This window comes from Rhododendron vialii, chromosome 4a (genome assembly GCF_030253575.1).
Source record: "Rhododendron vialii isolate Sample 1 chromosome 4a, ASM3025357v1".
Taxonomy (NCBI): domain Eukaryota; kingdom Viridiplantae; phylum Streptophyta; class Magnoliopsida; order Ericales; family Ericaceae; genus Rhododendron; species Rhododendron vialii.
The window spans coordinates 35,595,758-35,619,246 of NC_080560.1; the positions used below are offsets into that span (position 1 = coordinate 35,595,758).

General features: G+C 38.5%; 1 protein-coding gene across 1 annotated transcript in view; it reads right to left on the reverse strand.

Moving 5' to 3' along the window:
- Positions 1 to 1,690: 1,690 nt before the first annotated feature.
- The window catches only part of LOC131323952 (putative E3 ubiquitin-protein ligase XBAT34), a 29,352-nt gene continuing 7,553 nt past the window's right edge, over positions 1,691 to 23,489 (reverse strand). Inside the window, exons 2-10 of the mRNA XM_058355786.1 lie at positions 15,886 to 15,996; positions 14,563 to 14,641; positions 14,345 to 14,433; positions 14,149 to 14,240; positions 13,675 to 13,756; positions 13,071 to 13,173; positions 12,537 to 12,622; positions 11,277 to 11,753; positions 1,691 to 1,781 (exon numbers count right to left, since the gene is read on the reverse strand). Coding sequence (XP_058211769.1) covers positions 1,719 to 1,781; positions 11,277 to 11,753; positions 12,537 to 12,622; positions 13,071 to 13,173; positions 13,675 to 13,756; positions 14,149 to 14,240; positions 14,345 to 14,433; positions 14,563 to 14,641; positions 15,886 to 15,996 — 1,182 coding nt within the window. The 3' untranslated portion in view covers positions 1,691 to 1,718. The remainder of the gene's footprint in view (positions 1,782 to 11,276; positions 11,754 to 12,536; positions 12,623 to 13,070; positions 13,174 to 13,674; positions 13,757 to 14,148; positions 14,241 to 14,344; positions 14,434 to 14,562; positions 14,642 to 15,885; positions 15,997 to 23,489) is intronic.

A 23,489-nucleotide genomic window follows, 5' to 3' on the forward strand; every position in this document is an offset into this window, starting at 1 on the left:
AAAAAAAAACACGAACTTTTTGGGTCTTTTTTGGCTTACATAATTTTTTTTCAACTTTGCTCTATATTTATGTACTTTTTCGATTTCGTGTTCTTTTGTCGAGACGAAAAGTACGCCGTAAAAATTTGACTTGTACGAATTCGGAAAATACAACCAAAAAAATGTGCTAAAAAGCAAATACAAATGGGCATCTATATACGGATATGGATGTGATCAAAAGGGTGAGGGAGAGTAATGAAATTACTAAAACGGTACCTCAAGTTTTGCGCCTTGGGCGCGAAGAGGTTTGATTATGTCAACGTTCCCAGAACAGGCATACTGGTTTAGCATCAACCCACTTTGACAGCATTCTTGGATTTCATTATGATTTCGCATCGACCCACTTTGAGGGCTGGAAGATGTGCTTGCTCCAGATATAGGATTAGCATCAGCATAAGGTGGTCTTGATTCCTTATCGGATTGGATTGAGGCATTGATTGCCATAGCTAATTCTACGTCTTCTACAGGTGATGGACGGCTTGCTGGAACAACTGATGCCCGAGTGTTGAATGGGAAATAAGGATGCATCACCTGAAAATACTCTTCAACTATCGACCAAACACCCAAAAAGAAGAAACATAAAATTTTCATTTCGGGGAAATTGTTTTTCATGGAAAATATTTCACACCAAAAAACATTTTACGCGAAACAAACGGAGCCTTAATCTTTACCGGAAAATACCTAAAGACGAAAAAAAACACAAATTTTTTGGGTCTTTTTTGTCTTACATGAATTTTTTTTCAACTTTGCTCTATGTTTTTGTACTTTCTCGATTTCTTTTGTCGAGACGACAAAATTTGACTTGTATGAATTCGGAAAAAACAACCAAAAAAATGTGCCAAAAAGCAAATACAAACGGGCATCTATATGCGGATACGGATGTGATCAAAAGGGTGAGGGAGAGTATTGAAATTACTGAAACGGTACCTCAAGTTTTGCGCCTCGGGCGCGAAGAGCTTTGATTTTGTCAACATTACCAGAACTGGCGTACTGATTCAACAAGTGGTCTTTAGATGGTTGTTGCCCCATCCGAAAACGAAGCTAGCTACTACGTACTACAGAGTGTTTCTGGAGGGATCAATACAAGAAGATCAAGATGGGTAGTCCACTCTAAAAAAAAATTTCAAATGCCCTCATTTAACACCCTTTGATATTGAGGCTACTACACTATAATGAGATTTCAGTAGAACCAAATTAAAAATTTGGGTAAATCATCGAAAACCCATCTCCAATGCTTATCCGGATGCATACCCTTTTTTTGGTTTACCCTTTTGTATTCCCAAATAAAGGACAACCCAACCCAAACTCTTGCCATTTTTTTTCCAACGGTTATTTCAATAGAAGGAGAACAGAACGGGAAGCTCCGCATCTTTGATGCGGATCTTTTGCATTCTGTTCTCTCTTATTAATTTACATGTATGCAAAGGGTATTTGAAAAATGAAAAATTTTTGGATTAAAATTTTGCTTAATTTGCCATTGAAGATGCTCCTATCGAATTAGATTTCTACACAAAATTTTACTCAAAAATGAGTATAAGAAAGGGTGAGGGCCGGTGATGCTCTTACCGGTTGGAACCATCATGAGCCTAACCTTGCACAGTTTGGAGGTGGTCACTTAAGAGAGAGTGCCATGATTTTTGATTAGTTGTAAGAGAAAATAAAACTTCTCTCTTTTTTTGTTATCTTCCTCCCTTGTATAAGAGTTTTTGCACAGCTTTGAAAGTAAGAGGGTTTGTTTGGAACTGGAAAGGAGAAGAAAAGAATAGAAGTTTAAAATTTTCCTCTCCTTTGATTGGTTTGAGAGGAAAGAAGAAGAGAAAATGACTAAATAGAGTGTTTGGATTAGTAAAGTTTCCTTTGGACTAATTTCCTCACATTTTCCTTCATTATTTTCCATTTCTTTTTCTAACAAGATCCAAACAGGACGTAAATTGCATGCGTCAAGAAAGTTTATTTTAAATCCATGAGGAGATAAAAGAATGTCTATAATGTTTACAAATTTATATACTATATCGATCCCACTTTTTTTTTTTTTGTTCATTTTTGAAATTTGTGTTTATTTTTAATTGCTTACATATTTCAATATGGGTTTAAAAAAATATGTTATATGAAATCTTGTTTGATAGTTGTCGATTAGTTCAATTACACAAAATTTTCAAAATCATAAAAAAATATTATAATAAATTGAAAAATATAAGCAATTAAAAAAAGGTTACAAACTTCAAAAATGAATTAATAAATTGGGACGGACAAAGTATCATAAAAATTGGACCAATTAGAGGTATCATGACATAATAGCCGTGAGCTTGTAGATGGAGAACTCGTTCGTTCCTTTTGGGTGTTTGAGCTTTTGTGTGGAAATTTAGCTTATGAGTCTCCTAATGATGTGATTGCTTTTATTTTTTATCAACTATGTTGGGCGTAATGAAGTTGTACAAATGAGAATGTTCTCTCCAAAGCCAATTTGGCTAATAATGATAATCTAGATACTGTGTTTTTCTGGGGTGAAATCTGCTACTTCTCGTCCCTCTCGAAGACCCTCTTGGAGTGGAGGCTGGAATCCACCTCCGAGTGGTGACTCCAGGATTTTGGAAGTATGGGATTATTCATAAACATTAATTTTCTTTAAATTATAAATAAAAAATACTTAGCAATGACAATGACTAATCTAATTCGACAAAAACACATAAAAAAACTCAACAAACATTTCAACTAAGAAAATAATAAAAGGGTATCAAAGGGCATGTATTAATAATCTTTTTTTCAGTTGTACCAAAAAAAAACTCAAGAAGTAGTGCCCAAACACCCTTCCACGGCACACATTTTCGTGGAGTCCATACACGTAGTGATAGACTCCATGGAAATGTGTAGTATTTAAGAGTATTGGGGCACCACGAGACGGTGCCCCAAGACCACCAAATATTTTTTTCTACAAAGGGTGAGGTGGGCTTCAAGTGAAGAAGTAATTTGATGTGGTGTGGTCATCAAATTGTATGGTGATGTTTTGCATTTTAACTTTTGCGGAGGAGAAGATGGATTTTAAGTGAGAAAATTATCTAGTGTGGTGTCATCATCAAAATATAATGGTTTAGTTATTAAATTTGAAAATAAAATTAATATATTAATAGTAGTTATTTTTTCCTCCGTGGGGTCGCCCGACCCCATGGCTAATACTGTGGCGTCGCCACTGCCACCTCCCTTGTCTATTTTTAAAGTTAATTATGATGAAGCTTACTCTTCCTCCTGTAGCTTAGCTACTTTTGGCATCGTTGTTAGAGACAGTGGTGGAATTGCTCAATTGTGGTGTTGCGGGAAAGCTAAGGTCTCCTTGGCGGTTGCTATCGAGGCTTGGGCGCAGAATTGCCTGTGGTATGGCAATTCTCGAGACTAATTGCAAGATTATACTAGTTGACTGCATGAATGGTTGTAACAGAATTAAGGCCTGTGGGAGATTTATGACATGATAGAAGATATGAAGAGTTGGGCGGCTAGTAAGAAGTGGACCGTTGTCTGGTGTAATAGGGAGAAAAATAGAGTGGCGCATTGGCTTGCCTCTAATATTTTGTCTAGAAGTTTACGCTTTTCTCCACGTTGTATTCCGCCTGATTTAGCTTCTCTTGTAGCCTTTGATAGGCGTGCTTAGTTCGTTAATGTATTTTGATCTCCTTTAAAAAAAAAACCTGTTAATAGCAAATCGTATTAGAGTTTTGGTTGCTATTCTGATTACGGATATTACCTGCGATTTGAATGAGTATGGAAGATTTGTTAGTAATGTATTGTAGTCGATGATTACTTTATGCACTTCAAAGGAAACCATGCCATACTCCGTTGACTATCACTTATAAATTGGATTATAAGATTATGATTATATGTTATATACTTCAAAAACTTAAAATAAGTTTAAGGGATCATGTGTTTTTTGGTAGCTTTTTACAAGCTAAAATAAAAGTTGATTTGTGTTTCACTCTAGTAGATGAGATGCCTTTGTAGAAATACAAAATAACGAATCGTTTCCTTAATTTCCTGTCGACTACTGTATTTAGTTCCGTGGTTTTCGGTGTGGTTTTGTTTCTCTTGTTTTTTGATTTTGTTCTATCGGCTTGTTGATTTTTTTTAAGGTTGGGGTTTTTCTTAATTTGGCGTTAGATTCTTTTGGTGTTAGCCATTGTTAATTTGTTTCGGTGTTAGTGGGTTTTCGGCTTTCGTTTTGATTTGTGGTGTTTTGATTGGCATCTTGCCTTCGTGTGGTTCTGGTTCTCTGGTAGTGTATGCTGGTGTGCCAGTGATCCTTTTAATCTTTGAATTTCTTTTCAAAAATTAATCAAATTTCTTTTTGCTGTTTAAAAAAGGAGTAAAAATCAAAACACAATCGCTTGGAAAGATCATTACTTTGACAACGAATTATACAACTATTTTCTTGGAGTTTATAAAATTAAAAAGTGGAAAGAAATAAGCGACAAGTTTTGCTACAACGTTCCTCCTCACAAAAAGTCATTCGGAGTTATAATATAGTATAGTTGTATTGACAGATAGGTATATAGATAGAAGTATAGATAGATACGGGGGAATTGCAGGATGGTGTTGTGCAGTGGTGCGCACAGCACCGTGTTGCCGCGCAATTTCGAGCCGTCGGATTGTACATTCGACGGCTCGGATCTCATCTCGGTAATTAACGGTTCTCGATCGTTGGTTGCCAAGATAAGATCCGAGCAATCAAATGCACGATCCGACAACTCGGATGTGCGCAGCATAGTGTTGTGAACCTCACTGCACAACACCAACCCGAAGTCCGATATGGGGGAGTTGGAGAATTACACGGTGTGTTTGAGGACCAGTGAATTATTCAATGGCGCGCTGCCAATTCCGGAACCATTTTCATGATCAGAAAAAGTTATTTGATGGTTGAACAATCGCAACACATTTGTCTTCAAACTTCACTTTGCAAGACCATCCATTTCTTTTCCGACTAATAACATCCATTTTTTCCCCAGCTAGCATTGTATACATTAGTGGAGTTAACAGCCAAAGACATCTCTCTGTAGACTTGAACTCTAGTCTGTCTGTAAATGAATTAAGCCATTCGTGAACTGTTCGGGGCTCAACTCGGTAAATGCTCATTCGAGTTGGATTCATCTACTAAATAAACCGAACCTGAACCCCAATTTTAGGTTCGTTTCATAAATGAACCGATCATGAAACGTAACAGTATTCGACTCGATTAGGCTCGCGAACCTAAAGTATATGTATATCAAGGGGATTTTATATAGTTACATAGTGAAAACTTTAAAACTTATACAAGTCTAAACGTTTACAATTATTATATAAAAACTTACTTATATATGTTTTTATCATTTTACATGTACATGGACAAATTTAAAAGTTAACTAGATACGATTTTACAAATAGTAGAATGTACTAATCAATTTGTAGTTGTCAGATTAATAGTATAAGCTATAAATGAAGTCAGGATGTACATAATTCTCCTGTCAAAGTGTGTTTAATAAAGAGACCTTGTGCTAAAAGCTAAGAAGAAAAAAATAAACAAAAGAAAATTGATAAAAAGTGATTTATATGATGACCCGTATTATGCACGGGATTATAAAAATAAATTATTGACATCTATATTGTATGACCTAGCGATGATCCGAGCTATGCACGGAGTTGTAAAAAAATTTATTAATGTCTATATTTTATGAACATGTGACCGAATCAAATAACCGGTGCTCGTTATTGAATCAATAAACATGAGAATTAATATTCACTATGATATGGAAAATACCTATAAAAGGGTACATCCAATTATTTTTCAAAATAAAGAGAGATCTCGTTCACATTTATCAAAAATTCAAAGTTTCCACAGCATCAATTTGCTGACCCACATGCCAAATATTATTTTAACTCATGTATATCTATATCTATATATACAACAACAAAATCAATATCCCACTGTTTTTATAATTTCAAAATATTCCAATTAGAGCTAACATGAATTAATATCACTAATTAAAGTACTGTGTATATATTCTTTTTTTCCAACAAAAATTTCAGTAATGTTCCTCTGGCTAGCTAACAATGTTGGAAGTGGGGCAAGGTGATGAAAAAAAAACTCATTTTTAAATTCACGACTTGATATGGCCGGCTAATGGAAATTGATTAAATTAAAGCACATTCTTAAATGGTACATGTCAAATGGTGACACTCTAGAATCTAAGGTTGTGAGCCTTAACCACAACGCGGTAATAAGTCAGCTCACCAAATTTGAGTCTAATCCGAGCTTGTCCGAAATTTGCCTAACTGGGTAATTTGCAATTAAGCATCGTTTGGGCTTCCGAGGCTTCGACCGGTCTAATTGATCATGAAATTGGGTCTTCATGTATTCTACATCATGGAGTTTGGTTCTGTGTAGGGGTGATATTAAAAATCGGAAAACCGAAGGGAAAATGACGGCCAAGGGCTTGTTTTGATAATTAATACCCGTCAAGAAGATTTTCAACATTAAAAAATGTTCTCAGCATGTCCTTGGTGGATATTAATAATCAAAACACGTTTTGGGTCGTCATTTTCCCAAACCAAACCGGCCGAAAAATATAACGCTTTGTTCTGGTCTTTAAGAAGAACCGGTTTGGTTCAGGGTTTTTTAAGGCTAATTTTGGTTTCAGTTCCGGTTCGGGTTTTATTGGACAAAAACCGATTTTGAACCGAACCGAACTTCTGTGTAATGTTGAGCTATTCCTCAAGAATCAGTAGGGAAAAATGGGAGTAGAGACAGAGTTGAGACAAAAGAGGTTGGACGAATTTCCGTTTGACCAAAAAAAAAAGAGTTGGACTTTTTACATGAACGACGAGATTAAAGTTTGATCAACGTCGAACTTTCTATGTTTTGCCAAAAACCCTAGCCTGCACCAATATCTTTCTTCTCACTTCCCCTCTCCCTACGGTTTCACACCCATGTACGATGCTGGGAGAGAAATGTCGTGGTACTAGTTCTAAACATCTTCTTCTATACTTTCATATTTGTTTTGTTTTTCTCCCATCTCTTCAGAGTTTTGTCTCTTGTTTTCTTGATCAAGAGAGTAGTTAATTTCGTCTCCAGATTGTGTTCTTTTAGAGACAATGTTGTTTCACGGTGATGTTAGGTCCAACTCGTGGTAGCTTGTCAGATCTGTAGCTTCAGAATTTCATTGGTGCATATAATTGGTTGGAGTATATCTGATTGTCTGGGTATTTGTTATTTTTTCTCTTTTGAGACTGTTAATTCTTGGTATGAATTTCGACAGATTGTGACTGCTACTGTTTGCACATCGACTGCCTTGTGTTTTTCTCGTTTTACATTAGTTGGATGATTAGTTTGACTTTGTCCAAGATAGTTGTAATGAGCTTAGTTATGTAAATGTTGTTGATCTGATATTAATATAATCTTCTCCATTTTGTCAAAAAAAAAAAACGTCAAATTAATTTTAGAACGTTGATCAGATGAGTTTATCCAATATTTTTAAGGTTGTTGAATTAGTTTTGGGCTGAGTGTTCAAGTCTATCAAGCCAAGGTGTTCAAAAAAATGGCTAAACCAAAATTACTACATTTATTCTATTTCTTTTTCCCATGGGTGTTCAATTAACCACCTTCTTATTGTTGTAGAGTCGCCTATGCCAAACAATAGTCGTGTAGGGTCTTGGTTTTGAACTCATAAAACAAATTTGAAACTCTCTGTAGTAGTAATTTAACTCGATAACCAACTAACATCTTACCTATGGCAGAGCAAAGAACTAGTTAAAGGCGCGCATATTATTTTCAGAACTCTGCCAGGTTTGTGCTTAGAGCCTTATCTTTATTCCCCAGCCGGTCCCAAGCCCGGATAAAGGAGGAGGGTTGTGCATTAGATAGCTGACAGCCAGTATGTAAAAAAAACCCGTCAGATCTCTATGACATGAATCCAAATATGATAACGAAACATGCTAGGGGGTTCCCTTTAAGCGACACGTTGTGCCTGCCTTCGGGTGCTTCGAAAAATGAGCAAGAGGCGCCACACCGGCGCCCGGGTGTGGTGATAAGTGAGCAAGGGTTCCCGTGTGTACCTGGACGAGCACGGGTAAAGAAGCTAGCCCAGAATTATAGGATTCGTTTAGCAACTTGGAATATAGGGACATTAACAGGTAAGACTAGGGAGCTAGTTGACACCATGCTTAGGAGGAAGATTAGTGTAGCTTGTCTTCAGGAAACTAAGTGGGTAGGGGAGAAAGCTAGGGAAATAGAGAACACAGGTTATAAGCTCTACTATACGGGTAAGAATAGACATAGAAATGGAGTAGGTATCGTAGTAGATAAACACCTACAAGATTCGGTAGTTACAGTCACGAGAAAAGGAGATCGGATTATTTTAATTAAGCTTGTGATCGGAGGGAGCATAATTAATATTATTAGTGCTTACGCACCCCAAGTAGGTTTGGATGATCTCACTAAAGTGCAATTCTGGGAGCAGATGGATGACGTGGCTCAAGATATACCATTTGGGGAGAAGCTATTTATAAGAGGCGATTTCAATGGCCATGTGGGAGTGCATAAGCAAGGGTATGAGAAGGTGCATGGTGACTTTAGTTTTGGTGACCTTAACGATGTTGGTCGAAGAATTTTAAATTTTGCAGTAGCTTTTGACCTTAAGTGGGAAATACCCGCTATAGGAAGCGAGAAGAGCATTTAATTACCTTTAAGAGCGGAGTCAATAGAAGCCAAATTGACTACTTTCTCGCTAGAGGTGCGGACCGCTTGACATGTAAGGATTGTAAGGTTATTCCCGCAGAGTGTCTAGTGGCACAACATAGACTTTTGGTGTTAGATATTAGTCTCAAGGGGAATATTAGAAGGAGGAAGGAAACTAGATGCCCACAAACTAAATGGTGGGGCTTAAGAGGGGAGAAACTAGAGGTATTTAAGGAAAGAATGTCTCAAGAAGTACAGTGGGGAGTGGAAGGTGATAGTGACAATATGTGGAATACCATAGCTGACGGTATTAGAAGAATATCGAGAGAAGTTCTCGGAGAGTCGAAGGGAAAATGTCCAATTTCTAAGTGACATGGTGGTGGAATGACGAGGTTCAAATTAAGGTAAAAGCCAAGAAGGAGTGCTTTAAAAAGAGGCAAAAAGACCGGAATGAGAAAAATTTTCAAAGCTATAAGCAAGCTAGCAAGGAAGCTAAGAAAGCTGTTAGGGATGCTAAGTTGAAAGCCTATGAGAATTTCTACGCTAGACTCGATAGTAAAGATGGAGAAAAGGTTATTTATAAACTTGTCAAGTTGCGAGAAAGGAGAGGTAAAGACGTTTCTCAAGTTAAGTGTATAAAAGATATTAATTCGGTGGTGTTGGTAAAAGACAAGGCGATCAGGGATAGATGGAAGTCGTATTTCAAGAAGTTGTTAAATGAGAAACATGAAGGAGGCTTTGGCGGGGAGGAAGAGTATGTACCTGGTAAGAATATAGAATATGAATTTTATCGGAGAATACAAAAATTCGAAGTGGCCAAAGCTTTGAAAATGATGAAACCGGGTAAGGCCTTAGGACCAGATGATATCCTTATTGAAGTGTGGAAAAGTCTAGGTGACCTGGGGGTGACTTGGTTGACGAAGTTGTTTAACAAGATTATTATGATGAAGAAGATGCCCGACGAATGGAGAAGGAGCACTCTAGTACCTATCTATAAGAATAAATGAGATAACCAAAACTGCAACAACTATAGAGGTATTAAATTGATGAGTCATACGATGAAATTGTGGGAAAGAGTTATTGAGCATCGCTTGAGGATGGTGACTACGGTGTCAGAGAAACAGTTTGGGTTCATGCATGGAAGATCAACCATGAAAGCTATCTACTTATTAAGGAGAATGGTAAAAAAACATAGAGCAAAGAAGAAGGATCAACATATGGTTTTTATAGACTTAGAAAAGGCTTATGATAGGGTGTCTAAAGACATCATATGGTGGGTTCTGGAGAGAAATGGAGTGACCAAAGGGTATATCCAGGTGATTAGAGACATGTACGAAGGTGCCGTTACTACCATTCAATCACCAATAGGGGAAACGAGTGAATTCCCAATTACTGTAGGATTGCATCAAGGGTCAGCCCTGAGCCCGTACCTTTTTGCCTTAGTTATGAATGAATTGACTAAACAATTTCACGAGGATATCCCATGGTGTATGATGTTTGCAGATGATATTGTCCTCGTAGATGAGACCGCTAGAAATGTTAATACGAAACTAGAAATTTGGAGGGATGCATTAGAGTCAAAGGGTTTTCGAATAAATAGAAGTAAAACTAAGTATATAGTGTGCAAATTTAGTGGTACCAGCAGTGTGCACAGAGAAAGAGTGATGATCCAAGACCAGGAGGTACCTAAGAGTGATCATTTTAGATACTTAGGATCACTTATTAGTGGAGATGGAGAGATTGCCGATAATGTGACCCATAGGATTCAAGTGGGGTGACTTAAGTGGAGGAACGCTACTGGTGTACTATGTGACAAGAGAGTTCCTATAAAATTGAAGGGAATATTCTATAGAACTACCATTAGACTAGCGATGCTTTACGGGACAGAATGCTGGTCTATTAAAAAATAACAGGTGAACAAGATGAGTGTAGCAGAAATGAGAATGTTGAGGTGGATGTGTGGTAAGACTAGAAGAGATAGGATTAAAAATGAAACGGTTCGTGACATGGTAGGTGTAGAATCCATAGAAAAGAAGTTGAGGGAAAATAGGCTAAGATGGTTTGGGCATGTCTACCGTAGACCAGGAGATGTAGTAGTTAAGAGAGCAGATATGATAGCTTTGAGTAGCAATGTTACAGGGAGGGGTAGACCTAAATTGACATTAGATGCTGTGGTACGCAACAATATGAGTATAGTAAGTTTGTGTGAACAAATGGCTCTTGACAGAGCTCAATGGAGGAAAATGATTCATATAGCCGAACCCAAGTGATTGGGAATTAAGGCTCGATTTGGTTTGGTTTGGTTTGGTTAGTAAAACCCAACATGCCTTGTATAACACATGCGCAAGGCAATGTCGAATACAACTCGCAAAAAAAAAAACAATGAAACAAAGGCTCAAAAGAAGCAGAATTGTAGAGCAAAGATAACACAATATGAATATGTTTCAATGCTGGTACTTGGGTATGTTTCCTATCTCACCAACCACTTGCATGCTTCACGATATCCTACTTCAGTGGATTAAACAACATAGATGCGTATAACCTCGGTAATCTTGGTACGACACACAGGGCAACTCCACTTCTTGCCTTTGATCTCATTCAAACACGACATGCATCCAACCATGTGCCCGCACGGAATGCAAGCCCCCTCAACCGGAGCATCCAAGCATATCACACACAATGAAGAAGCACCGCCATCTACGACCGCATTCTCAATTGGAGGGGCCGATGGGAGTGAAGAAGAGGGAGTTTCGTTGCGATTCTGAATGAGTTGAATTGGATCTCCTCTTGGACCGACTTCTTTGATTTCATTATGATTTCGCACCCACCCACTTTGAAAGCTGGAGGATGTGCTTGCTCCAGCTATAGGATTAGCATCAACATAAGGTGGTCTTGATTCCATAGCGGATTGGATTGAGGCATTGATTGCCATAGCTAATTCTAGGTCTTCTACAGATGATGGAACGGTTGTTGGAGGAACTGATGCTTGAGTATTGAACGGGAAATAAGGATGCATTACCTGAAGTTGTGAACGGACACAGTTAGGAAGGTAGTTCATGGCAACCGAGAGAGGTTAGTAAAATGAGGTGTAAATGAACAAGATATTGAGGAAGTGCTCATATGGGCAAGGGCGGAGGTATGTAGGGGCCAGGGGTGGCCCCGGCCCCACCCAGTTTTATATTTTGGAGTATATTTTACATAATTTTTTTAAAAAAAAATTGATAAAAATTTAGAAAACTTACAAACATAATTAAAAGTAAGAACAATTTTTATTTTGAGAAATTATACCTTGCAGTAATGATAATGTGTATGCCGAATGATATGATAGCAACAATATTTGAGATTAATCCTTCAATTTATCAAACTCGTCCCATGGAAACTCGAATGATCGGATTTAGTCTTGAAAAAATCATCGAACCAAAATTTGTTTAATATTTCGGCCCCCTCCGACTTCGATTCCTGGCTCCGTCATTGCATATGGGTAACGTGCCAGTTAGTTTGTCTAAGTCAAAACTATGACCATAGGAAATGAAATTTCTGAAGAATAAGAGCATGGTTCTTTTATAGATACTAAAAATGGTAACCCGGGCCCAAGTCAGTTGGCAGTAGCCAATCAACTTAAACTGCACCATAGGAAGTCTGAAGCTGTCATTATTACATATAATTTTTTAGCCCGAGCAAGTAAGATAATTCATGCCTACGAAATTTCCTTTGGTATAATCATGCATCAATTACAGTTAGTGCTCATACGAGTCATACACGACGTGACAGAGTTACGATTCGTTGAAAAGCTTTGATGTACCTGGGGAATCCCTTTGCATGCATTGCAGAAATGCCGCAGTTGTTGTATGTCAGTTTCATTTGCAGGTGCAAGTTTAATTTGTGTCTCTACAGCAGAACAGACAAAGCTCAGGGATATTACACACATAAGATGAACACTCCTTATCTATGGCGTTAAATAATACTCCCTCCGTCCCGCAATTTTGGTCCATCTGTTTTGGATTTCCCATAATTCTTGTCAATTTTGACTAGTCAAGGAGACAATTAGTTCTACCCCACTATTACAACTCCGAAGGCAAGGCAGACATGAAGCATGCAACTCATACTTTGATGTGAAGTTAAGCATCCAATTGAGATCTCAGGGACAAACATTAATAGGAAAACTTGGGTTCCTGACCTCTAGTGTAACATTTCACGCCTCAAGACTTACACCTTGCCTCTCGAGAGGTCAAAATACCTCATATGCGCCTCCAGCGTCTTGGGAATAGGCATGAAAACGAAATCAATTATGTGCACACAATAACTTTAAACTTCAACTATGTAGAGGAATTATTACTGTTGGGAATATCAGAAATTATCACTGCATAATCAGACTGGATAAACTTTAGCTCTTCCATATTGGCATTCCACAGTGCCACAAGAGTGCGAGGCTGGGAGTCCTGCCATTCATATAAAAACCTCCATGCATTACAACCGTGTAATGGAGGCAGAATCAAGACAGCCAGGTCAAACCGTGAAACAATAAAATCATAGCAACAATTAAAGTACTTGAAATTTCCATTGTTGAAATGGTATTTGCTACTTGCTAGTTGTCACAGACCCTTCCATGCACATGAAGGATTTCTATGCACAGTTCATGACAAAAATGAAAACCAAAGTATGCTTGCTAAGTTCTTGTCCAACTAAACATGTACGATACGGATCCGAGCATGTAACAAAGATAGGAACCATAAATCAATTCATGAGCAGGTTGAGACTCACTAAGGTAATCAGCATTATTAAGAACAAGAGCAACTGAAAGTGTTTCTATAGACCATTCAAAAAATGGCCAAAAACAAGCCTGAATCCCACTCAAGTATTGACTGAAAATAAGCAGCAGAATGAGACTTAGAAACTAATCCACATGGTTAGCAAATCGCAATTTATAAAGAACATATTACCTGCAGATTAGAATATATGGCAAGCTCCAACTTGAAAGGCTTTGCAAGATTACGGGATCCACAAGGTAAAACCACCACCCAATTGCCAATGCGGAAAAATGAAGAGTATCAATATCCAGTGGAATGTGAGAATACTTTTTCTGCTCGAGAATAAAATGCAATGCGTTAGCATGTTCGTAGAATGCATCTATAGGAATTGAGACATCTCGCATATTTCTTTCAAACAACAACAAAAAAACAAGCTGGAAGAGAGATCAGAAACTTAACAAGCAAGAAAAAGGTTTACCGATATTTAAAACACCAGGCCTATGTGGCTTGTCAGTCATAACTCGTAAGATGCTCGACATCTATTGAAGTTGTATGCAGAAAATGTGTATATGTCTGAGTATAAATGCTCCTACCAAACATGTCATGCCAGTATCCTCTCCCATTCTCCTTCGTAGAGTAAATTCAAATAAGGGACATCATACTCACACTTTTCTTGAAAGTAGTTGAGGAGCTAATACTTCAAGAAAGACGGGACCAAAAGGTTCTCGCAGCCAACCAGAGAACAAGCAGATATGACTCTGATCAGCATTGAAGAAAAAAGAGTCAAAGGAAAAAATCGCATTGAAAATGGGAAAAGAGAGAACACAATATCCTTGCGACTTCACACCCTCTCACAATATACCTCGATTGCGCGTACAACGTTGCTGCGCCAGTTAACTCTAGCGACATCAAGTGGAGTTTGGTTATCATCATTCATCACCAATGGATTTGCTGAAATTTACAAGACACCCAAAATTAAACTAGCTGATAGAGTGGAGGAGGATTGTTGTTTGGTATGAAAACTTAAGCTGTAAACAAGGAGCAGTATGAAATCTTTGACCATCAAGATAATATACCCACCTCCATGTGAAAGAAGTAACTTAACAATATGTTCATAGCCGTATTTCGCTGCATGATGTAATGGAGTCCCTGCTGTTAAGTTACCAGTAGCCCAAAAGCCTAAGCTGTTAGAAAATGGACCCAACAATGTATACTACGCCTGTCTTGAACATAGAGATGCAAATATCCATACATACCGCGAATGAATGCAAAAGGGGGAAACATAGTGCAAACGGGAAACAAATGCACATAGAGAGATTTGAACTCAAAACCTCTTACAACCTGCGCTCTAATACCATGTGAAGTTATCAGCAGCCCCAAAGGAAACAAGCCCAACAATGAATATCGGGAAAATGACGGCCCAGGACGTATTTTGATAATTAATACCTGCCAAGAACATGCTGAGAACATTTGTTAATGCTGAAAATGTCCTTGGCGGGTATTAACTATCAAAACACGTCCTTGGCCATCATTTTCTCATGAATATCATGCTATCTAACACTTGCATTGCTATGTACAATATCATACTAATAAACTCATAAAAATGGTCAAAACTAGCAACGATTTGCTCTTTCAAAAATAAGAATGACGAGAAAACATCAGAAAAATCCAGCTACATCAAATTGACTCTTCCAACACAAACCATATTCAGCACAAGTGTCAGCACTTCTGATTGCTATCATAATATATATCCTCATTAGTCATTACAAGTTCGGTTTATGACCTAATGTTTTCCACTGTAGAAAAGTTGGGCTGATAGAGTCTGAGGTTCATCTTCATTATGCAATTCTTACTGATATCGCAGCTCACAAATTGTTTTGGACTAATCTTCGTACCATGCTTCAAAGTTCTTACACACTAATCACTAACATTTAAGCAGCCTTTTGGGTCACTAGAATTATATTGGGAAGAAATTTTCACTCTTGGGATGCTCATTCTGACATATGGTTTGCCTTAAAATGATAGAATGTTGCTTACTACTGATATCCTTGTTCAGCAAACGAGTGAATGGCGATTCGATTCCACTTTGGTTTGCTTAACAATGACAGAGTGCACCTTGGAAATAGAATCATCACTCACCAGGTGAACGGCCTTTCGACTGAAAGATTATTTCATTGTTCCTTATAGTATGGCAGTAAACTCCTTACATTCTGGGTAACAGCAGAGTAAAGTTCAGAATAGAACACCAAATATGCTGGAAGTCCAAATCATTTTCTTTTATTTTCAATTCAATTCTAGACAACCAAACAAAGCATTCGGGGGAGACAATAATTACATGTCTATAACCTCGACGAAGTATAAAAAGCATATTTTCCACTTTCCAGAGACAAGTTCGAGACACATACCGGGACAATACGCATTTACATTAGCACCCAATTCAATCAATGTTTTGGCAGCATAGTACGAAAGCGTGCAAGCCAATATCAATGGAGTCCTCCCTTTTTCATCAATCCACTGCAAAAAACGGGGGGGAAAAACCAACTCAACAGCAAAATAAATTCCACTTGTTTCCAATCAAACGATTCATCTAGTTTTCAGCTGTCAATAACTTTGTGCACGAGAGTTATTCCCCCCAAAAAAAGGGATTAAGAGAAATCCAAAATCTATATATTGTTTTGTATATGTTCATTTGACAAATAGTTTTACGAGAAATCCAAATTTAAGTTGTTGGTTTATATTATCATGTGGAAACTAGTTGGAAAGCTATAAGATTCTTGTAACATCCTGTGCTTTAACTCTGGTAAAAGCTAATCCAAAAAACTTAATTCTGAACAATTCAATAACTTTGTGCACGAGAGTTATTCCCCACCTCCCTCCCCCCCCCCCCCCCCCCCCCCCCCCCCCTTACCAAAATTCTTGTTTTCTTTCCAATCGACGGAGAATCGACGGGAAATTGTATCGTAAGCTTGCTGGAATGTGGATGTGAAAAGTGGAGTTTGGTTCCTTGCCGTATTTCAGGACTTCTTTGGAAACAAACAATGAAGTGGATGAAGTATGGAAGAAGATTAACAAAATGGACTTTATTAACCCTCAAAGTAGAAGAACAATCAATCGAGATGATTGAGTGAACAATTACAAGTTAATTCTACTCCTAGAAAAGAAAAGATAAAGGCCTGATTGGCGTTGTTTGTGTGTCCTTGAAACTGCTACTAACTTGTACTTAAATAGGCCTCCTTACATTACATTTGAATTCAAAACTTCCCCCCCAAAGTGGCAGTTGAAAACTTCTCGGATTCTGATTATGAACCTCCTTCAACTGTTGATCATGCCCACGTTGAGAAAATTGTCTCGTTGATTGCGGTTTCCATCCTCTTCAATCGTGGAATCATGGGATCCACGTCCATTTGACACCTGTCACCCGATCGACGGTCCAAAATGCCACAAGAATACGCCACGTGTAGGCCAATCGATGGACAAGACTTTTTATAGTTTCACCATCGATTCACCTCCACTCTGAATCATTAAGTTAAGTCCATTCTATCCTCACATTTGCTCATATTTACCCCTGCCACGTGTCACCTGATCGACGGGTAAAAATAGAAATCTTAATTGTGGTACAAACAATGCCCCCTTTATTTGTTTGAGTTAAAAAATCATTTAACTCGAATAAATAATTCCTTCGCCTTTTCCAAAAGGCGTGATTAACACACGGGGCTCTTCCAACGTATATATATTCTCTTGTTTATAAAAAAAATTAGGGCATCGTTTGAAACCATCAACTCCCGAATCGATGGCGCGCAAGAAAGCTCCTCAAGGCAAAGCAATGGCTTCCAAAGCTTTCTCCAAATCGTCGTCTCCTCAGTCAACTCAGAAGAAAACATCGAGTTCTCAGAAAACGGAAACCCCAACAGAGTCCTATCCCCCAAGGTATCCTCAATGCCTACGGGAGGCACCACAGTTTCCTCTTTATTTTATTCCTGTAGTTGGTTGTCCCTCTAGATTCATACTGGGCCCTATTTACTCTCCAACTCCTCCTGATTCACTACCAACCTACTATCCGGTGAATTTTGATGAGCCCTTGCTCCTCTCGCTCCCAGGTCTCCATCGCACTGGTTGGAATACCAGAGGGACAATCCGATCATGGCCCTCTGTATTTCCATCTTGGACAAAATGGGTAGACCGTATGAGGGGATACTTACACCTCTCGTGGCGTGCCATGGGAATTTACGAAACCATAGACCTATCCACACAGGCTTTTGAATTTAACCCTAATTTGATTGCTGCTGCCGCCTGTTTTTGGTCTGTTTCATCCAACACCTTTGTTTTTCCGTACGGCCCCATGAGTCCCACAGTTTTAGACATTGCTCATCTGATTGGCCTACCGTGTATAGGTGCAGAAGTTAACGCTGCCTTGGATCATCGTCCTTGTGATCCACCGTTTGAGGCCTCTACTGATAATTCGTGGAGTTATTCACACTTTATATCCCTTTTTTGCACTTCTGATCTCAGAGAACCATCATTTACTGAGAAAGTGGCATTTTATTTGTATTGGCTCAACAAATACGTGCTATGTGTGTCTGGTTTAAAGATCACCAAGGAATATGTCCGTTTGGCTATCTGCCTAACTCAAGATGCACAGCTTGCTTTAGCTCCCTTTGTACTAGGGACATTATATAAAGGGTTGTGGACATTCACAAATAATAAGATCACTAGTAACTGTGGTGGCCCTTTTTGGATTCTCCAGGCATGGCTGTATGCCTATTTTCCATTTCTTAAACCCTTAAGTTATTTTCCAAGAAGGAAAGATGGGGGTAAGTGTTTGAGCTACGCAGAATATTTTTTAGCTCATGAGCCCAAGCATGAAGACTCATCCTTCAAAAGGTACTTCACAGCTTTCCATAGCCCTCTTCTCGAGGACTATCCTACCTGGCTGCCTTTTAAGGACTGTCGGTACTCGTCATCACGAAGGATTGAACCTATCCTCAAATTTTTGGTGCCAGCCCAAACAGTTAATGAATTTTGGGCTAGTGTTTTGATATCAAGATTCCTGTCGATAGGATTCTCCCCATCCACCACACGTTTTTCCAATTGCAGCTTCGAAGTTTATATGCCAAACCAGTGTGCTCGGCAATTTGGTCTGTCACAAGGGATCCCTGTCCCTCATACACATCCAAAGATTAAGGACTTAGCCAAAACAAGGCCAATTGTGACCCAGACCTCTCTAATTACAGAACTGATTGGACAATTTCAAGGCATCAAGGCCAGCTTCCAACTAGCAAGTTTTATGGCCGAACCTTCTCTTACTTCAGAATTCAAATTGTTTTGGGACTGCATCAAGCCCACCATCTTCAATAAAGATCTGAGCAACTGTCTCTTGAGACTTGATCCTGAAGAATCCTCGTCAGGTATCTTTTCATAAAATCATTCCTCTTTATTTTGTAGACATAGAGTCCTAAACCTTATTAACTATTTCTCATTGTTTTAGTTCCTAAGGAAGCTTATGTCTCAAGAGGCCCAAAAGGCCAAGACAAAGGGAAGCAACCTGAGGTTTCACTTCCCTCTAGGAAAAGAAGCAGGACTCTTCAAGCTCGAAGTGCTTTGCAAGATCCCCCACTGATGGCGGATGCAATGAAAGGTCTTGACTTGCCTGATCGACAAGCCAGTTCTCCAGAAATTGCTGAAGATTCTGAAACACTGGTGACATTTAAAAGGGTAAAAATTTCATCCTTCTGTCAATTTGGACTATAGATATCATATGTTACTCCTCCATTGATTTATTTCTTTCACATTTAGAAAACAAGGAAGAGACTATAATTGGCACCCCAATCAGGTGATGAATGCAGTAAAGATGAAGGTTTAACTACAAACCAATTAATTCCTGTCAATTCTTCTTCTATTATTCAATTTGACCTTCCATTTAATGTCCCTTCACTTTTAACATGTCCAGCACCAATTTCGGATGAAAATGTCAAAATTTCTGAAATGGACCACGAATCAACCTTTCCAGAGGTTCAAACATTTGATCCAATTACTGAGCTCATCTTAAGCTCAGCACCTAATTCCCCTGTGACTCTGGGAGTTGATCCCCTTGTGGAACAAGGAACCACTAGTGTTGAGCAACCAGAAATCCACTCTCCTACTCAAGGAGACAGAGTACGGGAGCCTCCTTTTGATCAATCAAGAATTCGTTCTCCTATCCAAGGAGAATTTGTGTCAGAGCCTGTAGAACTATTGGTTGAGGCTACTGAACTCTCGGGGCAACAGCAAGTTGAAAGGGAAGCCCTCACTCCAGAGTTGATCCTCATCCCTACTACTCCAATAACTTTTTCCTCACCTGCCCATGGGGCTGATGCTGAGTTACCAACCAACTCACTAAATTCTGACTTGGACCTCATGCTGACTAAAACCAAGCAATACTCTGAGTTCTATTCCAAGTCCATTTCTGAGTTTTCTGAATCTCTGACTTCTCCACCATCATCTGAGCTTAGTGAGGAAACAAAAGATGAGATAAAAACCTTTTTCGGGCTACTTGAACTTCCACTGTTGGAGCTTGCCACTAAACACTCTGCAGCTTTTTCTGGCTGTATCACTTGTTTGATATCCAAGAAAGTTTTCCCACTGTCTGAGCAAATCAAGCTTGAAGAATTTGGCTCAATTGTAAAGGAGAGTTTGACAGTAGCAGCCTACTGTCAGAAAGAAATGAAGAGCAAACAGGATACCCTTAATCAATTTGCAGCCATCTCAGCTAATTTGGACACAATGGGGAACAATATACATCAATTGAAAGATGAGTTGCAACAGATTGAGGACGAAAAGGCAGCCCTTCTTGCTCGTTTGAGTCAGCTTGACAATCAACAAAAGATCTTATTATCACGCAAGGAGTTGATCAGTCAAGAATTATCCAAGGTCTCCTGTGATGAGCAAAGCACTAAGGCCATCATTGCTATGGCCAACACTGATCTTTTGAAATATCAGGAAAAATACAATGCTACCAACAGCAAGTGGAGCTATTTCTCCAAGTTGCTCTTAGAAGCCAAACTCAGGAACCAATGATTAATCTGTATATTACAACTTATCATTTTGGCCTCTATGTTTCAGGCATCTCATTAGTTGGATTCTGTATTTTCTTGCAATGTTTAGCCTTGTTTGCAGGCTTTTACACTTCTTTTCTTGAAATATTGGTATTAATTTCGAAGTTTGTTTGTCTTATTCCTGTATTTATCCAAATTACTAGAATCTCTTAGCAACTCACGTCCCTAATCGATAGGGAAAATCAACCCTGCTTACTCATTTCTTTTAAAATTTGAAACAAACCCACTGATAGGGTCAATTCATAGGAAATCACGAAACCACTAACCAAAGTTATTCCATTCCTTGGTAATTGATATAAATTGTGGCTAACTATTTCCTTCTTTACCGATGGGATAAACCAATGACAAACCATGGAAAATACCAACCGTCATTTCCTCCATTTCCTGTTAGTGGGAGCTGATCATGGGTAATAACTGCTTTTAATTAACTGCTTGGAAACTGAACCGTTGTTCATATTTTCCTTATAAATTGGACCTTTGTGGAATGATTATACATCGATCCTTTTCTTTTCAATTGACTTCTCATCTTCATAGTCAAATTAGCACCATGGACATCGATCTAAGCACTCCCTTGCCTTCTTTTGATACCGTCGATCGGCCACTCTCTCCCACTACAGCCATTTCAGGCTGGGATGATCCTTTGCCTTCTAACCCTCCATCCAGTTGGGGTAATAATCCACCCACTGAAAGGGTTGTCGTCAGAATGGAGGATCCTCCTCTATATCCTAATTCGAGTGTTCGACGTTCACACGTCAAAGTCAGTTATCAATTTCCCTGGGTCAGAGAGGAACCCCAAGCAATGTTACTGGATTCACTACTTTCTATGCCATATAGGCCAATGCCATTTCAGCTGGCAGAGGTAGGTGGCAAACCAAGCTTGGAGAATCATGAATCCCTTTTCAAGAGGGCCAAAAATCAACAAGCTTATTGGAAGGAAATGGTTAGAAAGCCACTTTTCCCTGTTGGCTTTTCTGATGACCAACCTGACATCTCCCCCCTACCTGAGAACCCTGATTGGTTTCAAGAGTTAGAGAATTTGAGGTATAATCCTCCACTATCTCAAGCCCATGTTGGGTATTCGATTTATAGAGATTCTGACGAAACTACAGCCAAAGAGCTATTGGCTGCTTTTGCCTTTTTGGATATTCACATTCTGGAGGAACATGTCCCCTATTTGAACTTCTTATGGGCATGTGAAACCCTTCAATTTTATGAGAGTAGCCTCATTACTACCCATCTTCATGGGTTCAAATCTGCACTGCCTCTTATAAGGCTTTGGATGAAGACCAGCATTGCTGCTTTCTATGATCCCTTTTGGGTTGATTATGAAGTTCAACATGACAAAATGGTTAAACTTCATAACAAAGTGTTAGACTTAAACCACTTCAATTGGGAACTGCCACCAAACTCCTCAAAAGCTCTGTTCAAAAAGCATCAAAACTGGCTTCGGAAGAAAAACCACAAGAGAGCTCACCTCTTGGCTCAAGCTGAAAAGAGTGTGATGGCCATGAGGCCATTAGTAGATAAGAAGATAAAGATGGATGCAGAGGCAATGGCTAGGGACAAAGAGCATTCATTCCTGACTTATGCTTGGGAAAAATTTCATGTTTTTGTTACTTGGAGTTTCCCACATTATTTTGAGATCATTCGGATTGATGCTGAGGGTAACCCTATCAATGCCTAAATTTCCTTTCTAGATAGGAAATTTTATGTTTATTTCCTTTTGTGAGCAGGAAATACAACTTGTTTTGTTCTGAATGAAAAGTTTAGCCTAAGTTTATAGGCTATTATCAATGATCTGTTTAAGTTTGAATTATTTATCCATCCGTCGATTTATGTTTTCATTCGTTAATTAACTCCCAAGGGGATGGAAAATATGCCTTTAAATACTTTCCATTGATTGTTCTTTCATGGACACTTCCAAGAATAGATTCTAACTGATAAGCACCACCTCTTAGAACTTTTAACACACGAAATGGTCCCTCCCAATTTGGAGACCATTTACCAAAGTACCCTTTCTTTTTCTTATCTAAAGGCAAAATTGCTTTTCAAACCAAATCACCTTCTGCAAATGATTTCTCATGGACTCTTTTATTGTAGACTCTTTCTAAATTCCTTTTCTGTGCTTGTATGTTGTTTAAAGCATCTATTCTGGATTCTTCCAGTCCATCTAATTCTTGATACATTGCTTCCTCAAAATCCATATTGTTTGGGCCATAATGCTTAGCCACTCTGTGAGATATAATATTAACTTCGACGGGTAAAACTGCGGCTTGGCCATATACTAACTCATATGGTGTAGCCCTGGTGCTCTCCCTTTTTGAAGTCCTATAGGCCCACAACACTCTTGGTAGTAGATTATGCCAATCCCTTGGATTGTCAATTATCATTTTAGATAAAGTATTCTTAATAATTTTATTTGTAGATTCTACTTGCCCATTTGCTTGGGCATAATAAGGAGAAGAATTCAAGATTTTAACTCCATATGAGTTAACATAAGTCATTACTTCATGACCATTGAACACAAATGCTTGGTCAACTGTGATTGTCTCAGGAATACCAAATCGACAGAAAATATGCTCCTCAATGAAATCAATTACTTGTTTCTGTGCTACATTCTTCAATGGGATAGCTTCTGTCCATTTTGTAAAATAATCCGTAGCCACCATTACATACTCATGCTGTTGAGAAGAATGAGGAACTATTTCCCCAATCATATCAATTGCCCATCCCCTGAAAGGCCATGGTTTAACAATTGATTGTAAAGGAAAAGCTGGAACCCTTTGAATAGGTCCATATTGCTGCTGGAACCCTTTGAATAGGTCCATATTGCTGACATTTCTGACATCCCTTAGCATATGAGATACAATCTTTCCTTATTGTTGGCCAATAATAACCATATCTTTTAAGTAACCA